Source organism: Protobothrops mucrosquamatus, unplaced genomic scaffold, assembly GCF_001527695.2.
Source record: "Protobothrops mucrosquamatus isolate PMUCROS unplaced genomic scaffold, P.Mucros_1.0 scaffold1470, whole genome shotgun sequence".
NCBI classification, from domain to species: Eukaryota; Metazoa; Chordata; class Lepidosauria; order Squamata; family Viperidae; genus Protobothrops; species Protobothrops mucrosquamatus.
Window position 1 is genome coordinate 20926 of NW_015387648.1, and position 16446 is coordinate 37371.

Below are 16446 nucleotides of genomic sequence, written 5' to 3' on the forward strand. Positions count from 1 at the left end.
CTGTTATGAAACTGCGTAATTGGGCAAGCCACATACAATGTTATTATGGAGAACACTGCAACACAAAATTAGGTCACTGCAGTTTAGGTTCAACCTGAATGAACGGTAACTGTTAGGACTGTAAAGCAACTCCACAATCCAGAATACTTTAATCTTTTTTCAAGTCCTCAAGTATTGTAGTGAAAAAACATACTTGGCTTTTGAACTATATTTTCTTTAAAGCTAGTATATGTATATGTGTATGTGTATGTGTTTGTGTATGTGCCCTAATGCCTTTGTGTTTAATTTGACTTGTTAATATTTTGCATGAGAACAAGCATCGACTTTAATAAGCCACATGACCAAATGAAAATGGAAAGTGCTGAAAAATGAAATTATTAGAGGTAAGATGAAAAGTATCTCATACCTGATGGAGAGTTATGGGCTGAAGACAGAGATTTGGATTTGGAATCTGATAGGCGAGAAATGCTGTTAGCTCTAATTCTAGGAGAAACTTTAGTACTGTCTGCTGGTGGTGTTAGTCTAATGCCACTTCTAGTTATAGCTTCTGAAGTACGAGATGTAGAGCTTCTAGTTACTGTTGCTTCAGAGTCACTTCGTGCCGATAAAGAACCAAGTCTATTTCTCCGTGGCTGGGCAAGCAGGTCAATTCTTGAAACATTTCTCCTTCCTGATGGGGGCTTAGATGTAGAACTTGTAGTAGACACCTCAGAAGCCACTGATGCTTTATCTGCATCTGCAAGTTCACTATCTGACACTTCACCAAGCCGTGCTCTTCGTAACAGTGAAGTCCTTGTAGGGCGAGGCCTTGGAAGAGTGGTTGACTTACTGACTTGAACAGTTGATGGTGAAGAAGACTTCAACTTAGCTAATTTAATTCCTTCCGTTTTGGAATGCAAATGTTCATCTGCTGAGGTAAAAGGAGTCCTTCCGTGTGATTTGCCAGAACATGTTTCCTGGTCAGAAGATAAGATATCAGATATAGCAGAATGAGGCACACTAGAAGTTTGATCATCATCTGTTAAATCTACTGAAGGCTGCCTTATTCTTCCACTACTCTGTGCAATCTTGCGTGCATCACCCCTTGAACTAGCTTCTGAGGAGCGGCCTTTTGTTTTCTTCTCCATTTTGTCACTGGCATTTGAACAAGATGACTTTAAAATATCCTTTGAGGGAGAACTAGTTGAACATCGATCTTTATAGAGAGTAGTAAAGCTTTTACGTTTCTGAGTAGTTTTTCTTTCACTGTCTCCGGTAACTAAACTAATTGTACTAGCAGTATCCACATCTGATTCAGGTGAAATGGAATTATCTCTATTGTAGCTGGGAGTGTCAGGTCCTTCATCTGTTTTATTTTCTTCACGCAGCTTTGCCTCAAGAAAAGCCATTACAGCTTCTGTATCTTTTAAAATAAGTGTTGTATCTAGACCAGGATCTATTTCCACTGAATCACTTTTCTCACTTGTTCTGTTGGTGGATGTTAAAGAAATTGATGGAGTAGTTCCTTGTTTATTAATATGAGGTATTAATTCTATGGGTATATTTGCACTTGGTTTATCTATAGTAAAGCTGCCTTGTCTTACTAATGGCTTTGATGTTTCCTTTTTATCTCCACTAAGTCCTTTAATTGTTTGCAATTTGGCTTCCTCGGCTTTCCTTCTTTTCCCTTCACTTTGTGACAATTTAACTTCTGTTTTACCTGCACCATGCCCTGATGCCTTTTCTTTCATATCCAATTTATGGGAAACAGAAGATTCGTCTCTCCCTTTTTCAACCTGGCTTGCAGTTCTTGCAGAAGATAATTTAGCTGGGATCCAATGTGTCAGCTCATTTTGAATTTTAGTTAAAGATTGCTTTACCATAGATATTTCTTTGCCATTTTCATTTTTCTCTTTTTCAGAAGCAAGGCAACTACTGGAGTGAAAAACTGTCTTATCTGCTTTAGGAGAAAGGCCATTTATTGTCCGGCTCACTTTAGTCAGGCTTTTATCGGTGGCATGTCCTATTTCTTTTTGAGAATGAGTTGGAGTTTCTTTCTCTTGAAGTTCTGTGTCCTGTTTTTCACCTATCTCTGATCTGTGATGGGCTGTAACTTTTGTTTTTTGTCCTTCGATAATAGCAGTTTCCTCCTTTGGCAACTGAGGGAGTGTCCGCCTCTTTCGATCTAGGCTGGTTAAAGAGGTAATTGAGCCAGAACTTCTAACTGATAGGCCAGACCCACCGATGTCAGTGTCTAAAGTCAAATAAAATGGAAACAAAACTTAATCAGGAATTCTAAAATTTAATATATGTGACAAAACAGACAAAATTAAAGCCTCTTTTCTTGTCACACATACCTTTCAGATTTAAAAATTGAAATGTCATGCAATTTATAAAATAGAGTATAAAATATAATTATATTTCCATAAGAGTTGTGGAAAAGTGAATCACTGAGAAGAATGAAATATATTCATCAAACCCAAAATATGACTAAATGAGATAATTGATTGATATAGTATAAAAAGAGCTGCAGGGATTAGATATGGTACCATTTTCTAGATGAATAAGTACAGATGACTCCATCCGTTCTTCATTTTCTTCATGTTTTGTATGATTAGCAGCCAGACTAGCCCACTGCGACACCCAGCGCTTGCTTCCAGATATGCCAGTGCTTTCCTAATATGGGATTTTAAAGAAGATCAGTTACACACCCAGTAAAACCAGATAATCTATTCAGAAATTTACTATGGTAAATATTTACAGGATCAGGTCTTATTCATTTTAAAGTAGGAAGCTGAAAAGTTTGAAGAAAATTAAGATATAAAACAAGTTATAATGGCTTAAAAATTCACACTGTAAGAGTATTTTTATAACCTTACCCAAGAAGCTTAGAGTAACTCAAAGTGGGAAGTTTGCTGAGAATGAGGCAGAGCACAAATGCAGCAAATAAATGCATAAATAAAATCATAGATCAGCATAAGTCTAATACAGTGTTTTAAAACCAGTGTATTTTTTTAAAGAATATTCTTTCTATCTTCTGCTTTCAATTTCCATTGACAGAATAGTTCTTTTCAATGAGTTTTCTGGAATGTTAGATGAGCCACTATTTAAAGAAGGCGTGCCCGACCCACAGTTCATGGACAGCTAGTAATGCAGCCCCACAAGATAAATCGGTTATTTATATACATTATATTATATAATTTATATGTGGCCCAAGACAATTTCTCTTCACTCAATGCGACCAGGCAAGCCAAAAGCTTGACATACCTGGTTTAAACAGTGACTGCAAGCCAGGATTGCAAACAAGATTCAATAATAGTTTGAAACTAGGAAAGTGACAACATTATAATAGCAGTCACTTAGTATTTTACTGCTAATCAGCTTAATCACCGAAGAAGAAATCTAGATGACTAGTTCTGTGTGACCTATTTTTAAGTAATGGCAAAGTACCAATATAAATTGTCATACTTATTACGTAAGATATTGTTGTACATTCCAATATGCACCATTAACACAGAATATAAATCTGTTATACTTCCCTATGGAGTTTTAAAAGTGTTGACCAAACCTTTGTATTTTATCAAGAAAGAAACAGCCAGACAATGCAAATGCTTTAAGAACAAGGGTAATATGATCTCTTTGTACTCTTCCTGACTTTAACCTGACTGCTGAGTATCAATTTAAGTTTTCAGACCACAGCATTTTTGTATTGTTAAGGCCAGAGGTTTCAATTGCATCCACCTGAGTATTAAAGTCCCTTTCTGAAAGGGAAGCAAATATTTAATATTCCTTTCAAATGTTTAAATAGCTGCCCATCACACAAAAAATGATTCTGGGCACTAACAAAAAGAAAATCAGAAACTACAAAATAAAAATATATAAAATGGCTTGGCCCTTCTGGGAAGGGAAGGGCCAAGCCAGCCCCTCATGATATGAAGCATCTGATAAGTTTTGTGAGTATACACATGCAGAAAATTGCTTCTTTAACTTTCAAAGGGCGGTATACTCTGCCTAGCTACATCCAAGTTGGCTTTTCCTCCAGCTACATTCTATTCACCCATCTGGCTACTTTAGCTATCATAGCTCACTTGTGTAGTCTGATGCCATCTTGGTCTTTGTTATACCAACCAAATATGTTTCTCATCTATAAGCAAATTGTGAGGATCTTTATTATTTTAGACTGACCTGATATTATAGAGTCACAAAATCAGTTTTTAACAAGATTAAGGTAACTCTGTAGGCCTGATAAATGGGCATCAAATGATAATTACATTTCCCATTATGTTTATATTTCCATCAAATTAATCTCCCTTTTTCTATAATGATTTGCCAATACCAAATCTTTTACTCCCCATCGCTACTGACTGCTATTGCAGACCTTGCTCACATTAATGGAATACTTAAAATACATACACATACTGTTAAGCAAAGCTTAAATCCTTCCCCCAGCTGATTTTGATACTCATGAAGAGTATCAGTCTTGCATCACCTCCCAAACGAACACCATGAAAAGAGGGGTGCCCTCATCACAAGAGTCAGCCAATGGGTAATTACCAAGCATTTCCTAGAAAGAACCACAGAATGATGTGAGTTGATAGGCAATGAATCTTCCACTTTTGGGACAAGCAGCCCAACTGGTGAAGCAGCAGGAAGTGGATGCAAAGTCTTAGAATAATTTGTCTCATCCGTTTCTCTGATCTTTTCTGTTGCACTTCTTGCTTTCTTTTTGTAGAATAAATTGTCCCGGCAGGTATAAAATTCAAGGGTTTTATTGCGTTTTGAAGGATCTCATCAATCTTTATTATATCAGGTAATGACACAGATAGAGTGCTACCATTTGAATGTTTTTCTTTGAGTCAGTACACCAAAAGGTAACAAAATAACAGTGCTGGAAGGGACCTTGGAGGTCTTCTAGTCCAGGGCTTTTTAATCTTTTCACAGATTGTACCACTTTTAGGACATGACAATATTCAAGTACGACCAGTGCTTAGCAAGGTGTCAAAAACTTGATGACTAAAAAAAAGGGGGGAGAATTTTGGATTTTACTGATTAGTTTGATTTGTTGTTATAGAAATAGCTAGTTTATACTATTATAGAAAAGTAAAACAGTTGAGGTTCGATGTTAATGCTTCGTTCTACTGCAACAGAACAAGTCTAAAGTCAATGCCTTTTCTTTACTTTTCTCCCTTCTACCCCTCACTGTTCTTTCCCTTTTTCCTCCCACTGTGTCCTACTATTTGCTTTTGTATTTTTGTATTTTATTTTATAATCTAATAAAATGTTACAAACCATAAAAAAATAGGAAAAAAGTACCAGTTTTACTCCTCCTTTTATATCCTCTCTTCTCTCCCCCTCCTCCTTTTCTATTCTCTCTCCCCCCCTTTTATATACTGTCCTCTCTCCCACCCTCCTCCTCTTTTTCTCTTCTGAGTGCGCTGGAAGCGCTGATCAGCTGGAGCTGCGTGCGCCAATACTGGGTTCTCAGCAAAGCGCTGATAATACTGCAGCACCAGCTGAATCTCTGCCCGAAGACTGCGTGCAGCTGCCGGCCACTCCCAAGGCCACCGGAAATGCTGATCAGCTGGAGCTGCATGTGCCAATCCTGGGCTCTCAGCAGAGCCCCAGAAACCCCGCAGCTCCAGCTGACTCTCCCCCAGGCCTCCATGGCACTGCCACCACTTCAGCTCATCCACTTTTACACTTTTTTTACACTTTTTTTACAGTGCTTTTCAACCCGTCATATGCATACCACCTGTCAGGTGTCGAAGTACCACCAGTGGTACATGTATCACGGGTTGAAAAACCCTGTTCCAGTCCAACAATCTGCTCAAGCAGGAAACCTTATACCATTTCAGACAAATGGTTGTCCAATCTCTTCTTAAAAACCTCCAGCGTTGGAGCACCCACAACATCTGGGGGGCAAGTCATTCCACTGATTAATTGTTCTAACTATGAGGAAACTTTTCCTTGGTTCTAAGGTTGGTTCTCTCCTTGATTAGTTTCCATCCATTGCTTCTTGTCCAGCCTTCAGATGCTTTGGTCACAGTCAAAGAGCCAAATTTCAGAAAAGCCAGAGAGATGTGAAATCAAGTACCTAATGTTACCTGGATAACAGTGACAGCAAGAATACACAGCTCTGTGGTGATCCAGAGTTAGGGTGGTGATAAGGTTTATAAAGTTAAGGTGGTGGTAAGGTTTATGTTATAGCACCTGTTAGCAACTCCTTAAAGGAATACCATCTTTCCCTGGATCCACATGATTGCTATGGTCCACTCCCAGAAAAACAGTCAATGGATTTTTAAGGAGGTGTCAACAGTCGTATATGCATACAGAGGTATGCTCTGAATCATATTTTCCCTTTTGAATCTGGTATCTGCAGAATATGAACTCTATTAAGAGATAATAAAGATTTGTTTTTGTTCTACTCCGTACAGCAAGCCCCTTCCTTGTACTGATCATGCCAGAACATGGAATATTTTACAGTTAATAGGTATTCAGGGACAGCTGATTATTCTTCTGAGAAATGTTTATAATGAACAAAAAGCTACCACATGAACTACCTGGAGAAACTAGATTCTTCAGGAATGCCATATTGCAAATATGGAATAGATACAAACCCAGGCTATACCCCAATATACTTTTATGGGCAATAAGTATTTTATAGAAAAAAAAAAGAATGGGCAAAGAAAAATGGTTAATATATAAAGATTTGTTAGTATCAAAAAAAATAGAGCTGAAAATGAAATCAGGAGCAATTGACTGCACGGAGGTTTAGTTTTCAATGCACAATGAAGAGAAATATCTAAAAAGGCACCACAAATAGAATATGATAAAACAGAATTTTAAGATGAATTATGTATACATGATGAACACGTGATTGCTAAAATGTATAAACCTTTGTTTAAATTTGAAAGAAAAATTCGACTTATACTGAATGTTATTCAAATGATCAGACTGGCACAAACCATGAAGGCCTGAAAATTTATTTTCTTAATTTTGATAAAGCCTTTCAGTTTGACCTTCTATTTTTTTTAAAAAAATAATTTTTCTCTGAAGTAATATCACCAAATTGAGTGAAAATATTCTATGTCAAACAATGAAAGAATGGTCAATTAAGATATGAATGTAAAATTATTCTCAGTTCCTATGACCATTTAATCAATTCTTTTCTTACTTTATTGTTCTCAAGACAAAATAAAAATAAAGGGGGAAAATTAAACTAAATTACAAAAACAGAATAAAAGTGTACATTCCAACCAATTTCTTTGAAAAGCTAATGTTAAGTAAATGTTAATGCTGCTTTTGCTGCATTCCTAAAATATTCATGGAAAAAGATACTGAAAGTCATTAATTTATTGTTACTTACACCATATGTCAGTTTCAGAAATGAAGAGTTTTATCTCCTGAAAAGCTTAGAACCCATGATTCCACACATGATATCCTTTTTATTCATTTCCAGATTTGTTTGGGGGTCTATGAATCTTACAGCTGGACTTTTGTTGATGACATTCATATTAAAGGACATATGGAATATGTATATATGGGTTGCTATGGATATTTTATGAAGTCACTGACTTCAGATTCTAAAGGATATTAATATTCTTTCAATACTCACTAATAAAAGCTCAAAATACTTTCTGCAGTATTTATAACAATGATAGGTTTAACTAATAATTCAGTAAAACACATTATTTCTAATGGTCAAATGAAAAAGTATGGACAGATGCACAGGCTTCTAGCCCTTCTGGGTTACAAAAATAAATTATGAAAAGTGGGAAAACTGATATAATTGATAATATGTTTTTAATACATTAAAAATCTGATAATAAAAATTAATACTTAAATTGAAAGTAAACACACAAATCATTATAAGTTTGTTGCAAAGCTCAACTCACATTTGAGGGAAACTCTTCTTGAATAGAAGTAAGAATGTAGATAAATGCAGTTTGCATCTGCTGTATTCATGTCAGGGTTAAGCAAATTATACTATTCACAACCAATTGCTAGCTTACTAACATGGCAATTTGATATTTGTCATAAAAACTGCCCATTTTAATGCTATTTAAACAGCCAATAGATTTTTTTAGACAAACATGTAAACCTAGTCACATTCCAGATTTCATCATTCTCTAAAACTCAAACTAGACCAAATATAATCCACAGAATCTGAGGTCTATAGAAAATGTGCTTTTCTTTTAGAATTTACTTATGATAGTTTAGAAGCCCAAGCTACGATAATTGCTTCCATTTCAAAAATTTCCATTCCCAATTATGAATGTGAGGGATATTTACTATAATAGTAGCATTAACCCTGAAGAATGATTTGAGAAAACAGCAGTGATTGGCTAGCTTACATACATAAAACTGCTTTAAGAATAGCCTAGACTTCTAGTTTGGAAAGGTTGATAGGAATTTTCCCACATGAGAATCAACTTATAAGGCAATGTTAGGATGGAATATATAACATCTCTGAATAACAATGAATTAATGAAAACCACCACCATTTCCCATGCTTCCTTTAATGAAGTCTTATTATCAATTTAAGCTACTTTAAATCAGTATCTATTACTGAATTTTATCTATACAATATCTTTTTAAACAAGAGGATAAAATAGATTACAAGAGAGTTAACCATAAAATCTATCACATAGAAATATTGAATATGAAGATTAAGAGCATCAAGATTAGATTCTGGAAGATAAAGATGAGGTTGAAGTTTGAATAAGAAAGGAAATATAAGCAAAGTAAAAACTAGAGTGCAAAAGAACATATAAATACCAGTATAAGAGAATGTTTGAGAATAACTCATAAGTGTTATTCATTTATAATGTTAGTTATGAAAAATTTAACCGTATATCAAAGATGTTAGTTTCTTTCCATCATCATCCTTTAAAACAGATGAATACTGACATTTGTTGATCTGTGGTTTAGATCTACATATGTGCAGAATTTTGGATGTGAAAAATTATCAACAGGTTTTAGTATAGCGTTATAGAAAACTGTTTGATTTTGAAATTTCTTCCAAAAGTACGTCACAATTTCCATCTGGAAATAGCAAATTCTTTTCATCTGTGCTTTGTTTCTGCAAATATTTCTTTGACTGGCAAATTTTCCAAATAACTACAGTATAAGCAAACAATAAAAGGAATGGTGATATTTATACAACAAAGATAGTGTTTAGGTTATTTCAGTTTCCTAAAATCTTGTGTGTCAGTGCTATGGTGTATATACAGATAGAATAGCAGCAGAACAAAAGCAAGTGTGAGCATAGTTTTTTAAGTACTAAGAGATTATACACAAGCTCTAATAAAGAATGAAGAAGTGTTACTATTATATAATAATGAAGTATTTAATAGCTCTTACTAGCTACTTAACACTGACTCTAAAAAGGTCCTCTCATTTTATGGAAGAAAAAAGAAGACCCATCAAAATTTGATTTCTACCTCTGTGTCAAGAAATCCAGTTGTACTCAGTAGACTTTTTTCTTCAAGCACTATTGTAGCAGAATTAATAGCCCAATCTTTTACTAAATCTTTCTGGCTTTCGTTGATAACAGGCCTATTATAATCCTGGCTGTCATCCACTCCAAAAACCTGAAAACAAAACAAATCATCACACATTAACTGAAAGCCTCGTTTGTAGTATTCAATGGGAATGTATGGATACTGCCACTAAGAAAGTGAGTGCTTATAAGGCTGTGTTGTTGTTGTTTTTAAAATACAGTTTCACAGTTAATTGTGATACAAAAATCTTATGAAATTGCTATTGAAAGTAGAACTGATGTATTCTAATTCTGGAGATTCAAAATAATTGTTAATATTTTTTTGAATGAAATCAAAATATGATGTTGGGAGTCTTCCTTTAATACAAGACAACTTTCTTGCCTCTGCTGCAATTTCCAGAATACTTCCCAAATCTAGTGAAATGGATTAGAGAACTCCTGACAATAGGTTTTTTTGGCTTTGTGAAGGGCTTGTTGCAGAAAGATGGAGAAATTGCTTCGAATGACAAAAGCATACTACTGGATTGCATCCATAAATCAGTCTTACCTGAATATATGAATGCTGTAATTTTAAACAAAGAATTACGTCTGAAATGTTTAAGTAATCCCTTCTCATGTACTGAAACTTTTGATTTGTGTGTAATGTATATCATGTACTTACAGTATTATTGTATGGATTAAATGATATATTCTGTTATGAAAGAAATGGATCCATAATTACATAAAAGCTAGATATATTTATGTTCTTGCTCCTTTAACACGTGGGTAAATGTATGTATGCCTGGCATAAATGTATCGAGTCCAAGCAACCCAGTGTGTAAACTTTGCAATAACAATGACAACAGTGATGATTTGTAAAAACAGCAATTAGGGCTATTGCTCCAAAAGATATTATGTGATACTGAAATTATCTGGCAAGAATTAGATCTAAAAAGTATCTTCTTATATACAGGGATTAAAAAGTACCAGATTTTTGAATTTCATGCAAATTTAAATATGTACCAATTAGAGGAAACAAGCATAAGTCTTTAGAAAAACTCTAAATGATATGCAATATTTAAATACTTATTGTAATAGCACCCTTTTCATTGTTTTCTTTTTTTAAAAAAAAAGTCATATATTTATACTCTCTATCACACACTGAATCTGTACTCAGGTTCATAGTACATATTCAGCCATAATGCAATTTGCTTGATTTCTTTTGTTTGTGTGTTTGTTATGTGAACCATCCATTAAAATTTGAAAGTTATGACTTACGGCTTTTACCTTGTATAAAATCCTCTACATAAGGAGATGTCATGCATCTGATGAAATTGTATGTTATCATACATTTATACTATAGTAGTACCACAATGCTCTTTTTATCTGTAATCCCAAGGAAGAACCTAAAATATCTTAAGCATATTAGAATCCAAACAGAAAATCCTTTTTTTAAAACTTAAGTCTGTTTCAGTGGAGATCAGCTTACAAATTCTCCACATTTAATATGTGCAAATTGCATCAACCTATTAAATCCTCTCTATTCTACAGCATGTTTATAAATATTTGCTTTGCCACAGGAGACACTGATGGTTTTCTTAAATGCTGTGCCATAATCCATCACACTGTATTGGTTCCAAACTCTCAAGGGATTCAGATTCAAAGGGAAATATAAACATGATTTGATATAGTATGGGGAGCCAAAAATTAAAATGTTAAAAAAGATATTGGAATACTATTTCTGAGCTTTCTTAAAGTATTAATTTGGATCTCATGCTCAACATTGAAAGTATATAAAAGTCTTGATATTTGCCAATAAAGTGCCATTGCAGTTATATACAATATATGTTTTGGTAACATATGGAAAGAAGATTGATATTTTTCTCCACATTATATAGTGAAGGGAAAAATTATTTGATCACCTCCTGATTTTGTACATATGCCCATTGACAAAGAAATGATCAGTCTATAATTGTAATGGTAGGTTTATTTTAACAGTGAGAGACAGAATAACAATAAAATCCAGAAAAATGCTTTTCAAAAAAGTTATAAATTGATTTGCATTTTAATGTATGAAATAAGTATTTGACCCTTTCACAAAACATGACTTAGTACTTGGTGGCAAAACTGTTGTTGGCAATCACAGAGGTCAGATGTTTCTTGTAGTTGGCCACCAGGTTTGCACACATCTCAGGAGGGATTTTGTCCCACTTCTCTTTGCAGATCCTCTCCAAGTAATTAAGGTTTCGAGACTGACGTTTGGCAGCTCAAACCTTCAGCTCCCTCCACAGATTTTCTATGGGATTAAGGTCTAGAGACTGGCTAGGCCCCTCCAGGACCTTTATGTGCTTCTTCTTGAGCCACTCCTTTGTTGCCTTGGCTGTGTGTTTTGGGTCATTGCCATGCTGGAATACCCATACATGACCCATTTTCAATGCCCTGGCTGAAGGAAGGAGGTTCTCACCCAAGATTTGATGGTACATGGCCCCGTCCATCGTCCCTTTGATGTGGTGAAGTTGTCCTATCCTCTTAGCAGAAAAAATCCCCAAAGCATAATGTTTCCACCTCCATGTTTGATGGATGGATGGCAGCATTCCTCCTCCTCCAAACATGGCGACTTCAGTTGATGCCAAAGAGCTTGATTCTGGAGCAGGGGGCCTTGTGGGCGCTGCAGGATTTCAGTCCTTCATGGCGTAGTGTGTTACCAATTGTTTTCTTGGTGACTATGGTCCCAGCTGCCTTGAGATCATTGATAAGATCCTCCCCTGTAGTTCTGGGCAGATTCCTCACTGTTCTCATGATCATTGAAACTCCACAAGGTGAGATCTTGCATGGAGCCTCAGACCGAGGGAGATTGACAGTTATTTTGTATTTCTTCCATTTGTGAATAATCGCACCAACTGTTATGTGGTCCTTTTGATTATGATGTTCAATCAAGTCTGATTCTTGGTGATTCTATGCACCACTTCTCTCCACATTTTTCCAATCTTGCATGGCTTCTTTTAGTTGTTTGTGCTTTGGCTGGTGTTGGCTTTAATGTCTAGTCACAGTACAGACTAATTTAGTTGCCAAACTGATGTCCTTGCTTTTCCATACTCAATTCATATTCATCATTGCTGTGTGATCCAAGGCAATTCGATGGTTTATTTCTGGACTGCCTTCATTGCTTTGATCAATCTGCGATCCTAAGAAGGAATGCAGTCTTGCATGTATTCAATCTTTTCACTGTCAATTCTAATGAATTCAATCTTTTTACTATCAGTTATTTTAACATTTGCTTGCAATGGTCTTGAATGTGGTGTTTTTGATGTTCAAGAAGAGGCCACATTTCTAACTTTCTTCTTTAAAGGTTCTGATCAGATATTTCAGGCTTTCTTTGGTTTCTGAGAGAAGAGTTGTGTTGTCAGCATATGAAAGATCAATCTTTACTCCAATTTTCCAGCTTCCTCGCCATTACTTCAGCATACAGGTTAAATATTTAGTTGATGTTGTTGTTGTTAACACTAATTACTACTACTAATAGAAATTTTGATAATTTCTGATTTGGATCAGAACTTGATGAAAATATGCATTATTTAATAAACTACATAACCATGATTATGTTATGTATAATAAGCATCTTTTTATTGATCAGTAGCAAATACACAACGGAAATATGGAGCTAAAGAAGCATTCTCTTTACATTACTAAATATACGATAATTAATCATATCTGTATAACAGGAATGCACAGTAATAAATATGACTCTGAATAACTGAAATATAATATAAATCTAAATGTAAAGAATATTGCAGCATTAATCTAAACCACGGCATTTAAACTGGGATTGTAAAAATGATTGTTGTCATTAAAGACACATTAATCTTTGTGAGATTCTTGCAAAAGAGAATGAACACTGATAGCTGATTATATAATTTGACAGAACTACAGAAAAGAGACAGCATATATCTATAAAAATGGATGGAATTAAGTCACACAACAATGCTAGAGAAAAATGAATAAAAATAATTATAAACAGTAAAAACAAAATAATATGCAGTACAATAATATATAAAATATGAGTAACATAGCAGTAGAAAATCAAAACATATACTGCAATCTAATTTATAAGATAGGAACCTACACATTGAATCTATTAATATTAAACATGGTATTTATAATAATTCAAGCAGTATCTGTTACTTAGAAACACTAAAAGGGTCAGAGCAGACATCTTCAGCACTGAACATAAGGGAATGTATGTTCAATGATGGTTGCATAGGAGTTCTTTTTATATGTCAGCGAATTTTAACCTTCTGGCTAGGGGTCCCTCAAACAGTAAGCACAGAGAGGAAGTTAGATCAATTAACTGCAACCCTCTGCAACCTCTGCTTACCCATTAACCCTTTTGCAATATTAGGTATGTGGGCAAGTTTAAATCAGCCTTGAGTATGTACAGATTCTTCACCTCTCTCAGTTTTAAGTGTACACACAGAATCAGCTTAGATTCTTTTGTCATCAACCTCACATGGGAAACCGGACTGCAATCACATGCGCTGTACTTTCAAGTGCATATTCCAACTCTGGATCTGTTCAGAGTACAAACAGAGCATTCATATTTGACTGGCGCCTATGTAAGAAGCAACCAATGCAAATAAATCTAAATGAGCTACTCAATACAAAAATTGCCATAACTATTGAGACTGTTAGCCTATGGTTATGTAAAATGAGAATTTAGAAATGTTGTTCTGATACATGTTGGGGTGGGATGGAGGCAGGTTGATGAAACTAATTAAGCAACAACCAATTTCTCAGGAGAGTTGGAACCTGACATGATTTTAACCTATGCACAAGGGATTTGTTTGAAATAGGAAGCTATTCCAGTGGGACCCTTATATTATAAAACACCTTTCAAGTCAGACAACCTAGGAGAACAGCAGTATACTGTAGATAGATAGCTTCACTATTGATGTGGCTATTATTTAAAACCCTCTCATTTTATTCCAGTTTGTGGTTCCTGAGCTCCCTAGATATCCAGGGAAGATTTACCAGATACAGGAATTTTCATTGTTTTTCCACTTTTACAATCTAGTGCTACCTCCCTGTCTTTTCCTGTGACTTTGAATACAGGAAACCTTTTACTAAGTCTTTTCCTTTGTGGTGCTATTGTTTCATCCTTTTTCAAGCTTTATAACAGTGGTTCTCAACCTTCCTAATGCAGCGACCCTTTAATACAGTTCCTCATGTTGTGGTGACCCCCAACCCCCCATCCAGCTGGCCAGGGAGGGGGGAAAGCCGTTCCGCCATCTCCGCCCAGCCTGGTTGGAGAAGCGCCCAGGCAGGGAGAGGGGGAGAGGGGGAGAGAGAGAGAGAGAGAGAGAGAGAGAGAGAGAGAGAGAGAGAGAGAGAGAGAGAGAGAGAGAGAGAGAGAGAGAGAGAGAGAGAGAGAGAGAGAGAGAGAGAGAGAGAGACACAGAGACAGAGAGAAAGAGAGAGAGCGCCAAGAGGAGGGCAAGGAGATAGAGGAGCGGTGTCTCAGTTCCTAAGACCATTGGAAATATGTGTTTTCCAATGGTCTTAGGTGACCCCTGTGAAAGGGTTGTTCGACCCCCAAAGGGGTCCCGACCCACAGGTTGAGAACCACTGCTTTATAATAAGATATCCAATCCCTTCCTCTTCCTCCATTTGTCCAATTGGTCTACTTTGTCCTCCACTCTCTTCCCATTTGTTGAGATCAGCTCTTTTTGTGCATGTACATGCTAGTTTTTTCTTTTCCACTGTGATGCAACTCCTCCTTTCCTCTGCCCAGCCCCCACTCTCCTTCTTTCTTCATCCCCTCAGTTCCTTTAAGGAAATGTTTCAATGGGTCAGGTGGGGGTCCACGTAGCATCTGTGCCCTGCTAATGCCAATAGTTGCATGGCAGACTGCCAATGATGTTAAATACATTCAATGAGTTTGGCTGCCATCTTACTTCATCATTCGAGCCTTTAAATGCTTCCGAGAGTGTGCTCTCAGGGTCGTCCCACCCCCATACACTATAGAACTTAAAGCACTTTCACCAAGTAGAATCCTTAAGCTCGATCAGTTTCCCACTGAAATAATTCTTTCTTGAAAATTCATCTTTATTCTATTAATGCACGACATGGCAGAACAATATATACCAATGACAAAATAGCCACTATTTCTTTCCTGTTTTTGCAAATCCCTCATGTAACTTGTTCTTATCAAATGATACAAGGTAACTTTAAGCCTTTTAAATCTCTCTAATAAATACGGCATAAACAAAATTTGTTTAAAAGACCAGTATCTATCTATTTATTTATATCTATATCTGTATCAGTACCTGTGTTCATACTTACACAGAGAGGGGGAGGGGAGGGAGCGAAAAAAAGAGAGGGGAGAGAGGGAGGAGAGGTAGAGGGAGGAAAGATTTCGCCCGGACCCTCTGCTCTCCATCCCAAATTATGTAATTCCCATTCTGACTTTGGTTCTCTCTTCATAGAACACTAGACTGAGAGCATGCAATACTCCTAAGAAAATACCAAGCTGGCTATTTGAAAGGACTACACCAGGGGTAAACAACCTTGGCTCTTTGATGACTCGTGGACTTCAACTCCCAGAATTCCTGAGCCAGCTGTGCTGGCTCAGGAATTCTGGGAGTTGAAGTCCACGAGTCATCAAAGAGCCAAGGTTGCCTACTCCTGGACTACACCATATTCCACAAAGCAAGTGATAAACTGACAAAAGTAACCCAGAACTGCAGGATTTCACTGCTACTGCACTGAATTTATTTTTCTAATCTGAGGAGAAAAAAGAAATATTGTACTTGCGTGTGTCTCTCATTCTTGGTACTAAAGCCAACAGAGAATAAGAGCAAAACCGAGCTTCAAAGGAGACTACTTTCTTTCTTGTTCAAGTCTTATTTCTATCCTAGGTCATCCAGATGCAGACTGATTTACACACAGAATTGAGACAATTTACTATATTTAAACTTTAAGGCTTGTAC

General features: G+C 36.1%; 1 protein-coding gene across 1 annotated transcript in view; it reads right to left on the reverse strand.

Annotated features, from left to right (window-relative positions):
- CEP170 (centrosomal protein 170) overlaps nt 1–16446 on the reverse strand; it is an 85083-nt gene that overhangs the window by 20916 nt on the left and 47721 nt on the right. The window contains exons 10-12 of the mRNA XM_015822123.1: nt 9423–9572; nt 2529–2655; nt 407–2233 (exon numbers count right to left, since the gene is read on the reverse strand). Of these exons, the coding sequence (XP_015677609.1) occupies nt 407–2233; nt 2529–2655; nt 9423–9572 (2104 nt within the window). The remainder of the gene's footprint in view (nt 1–406; nt 2234–2528; nt 2656–9422; nt 9573–16446) is intronic.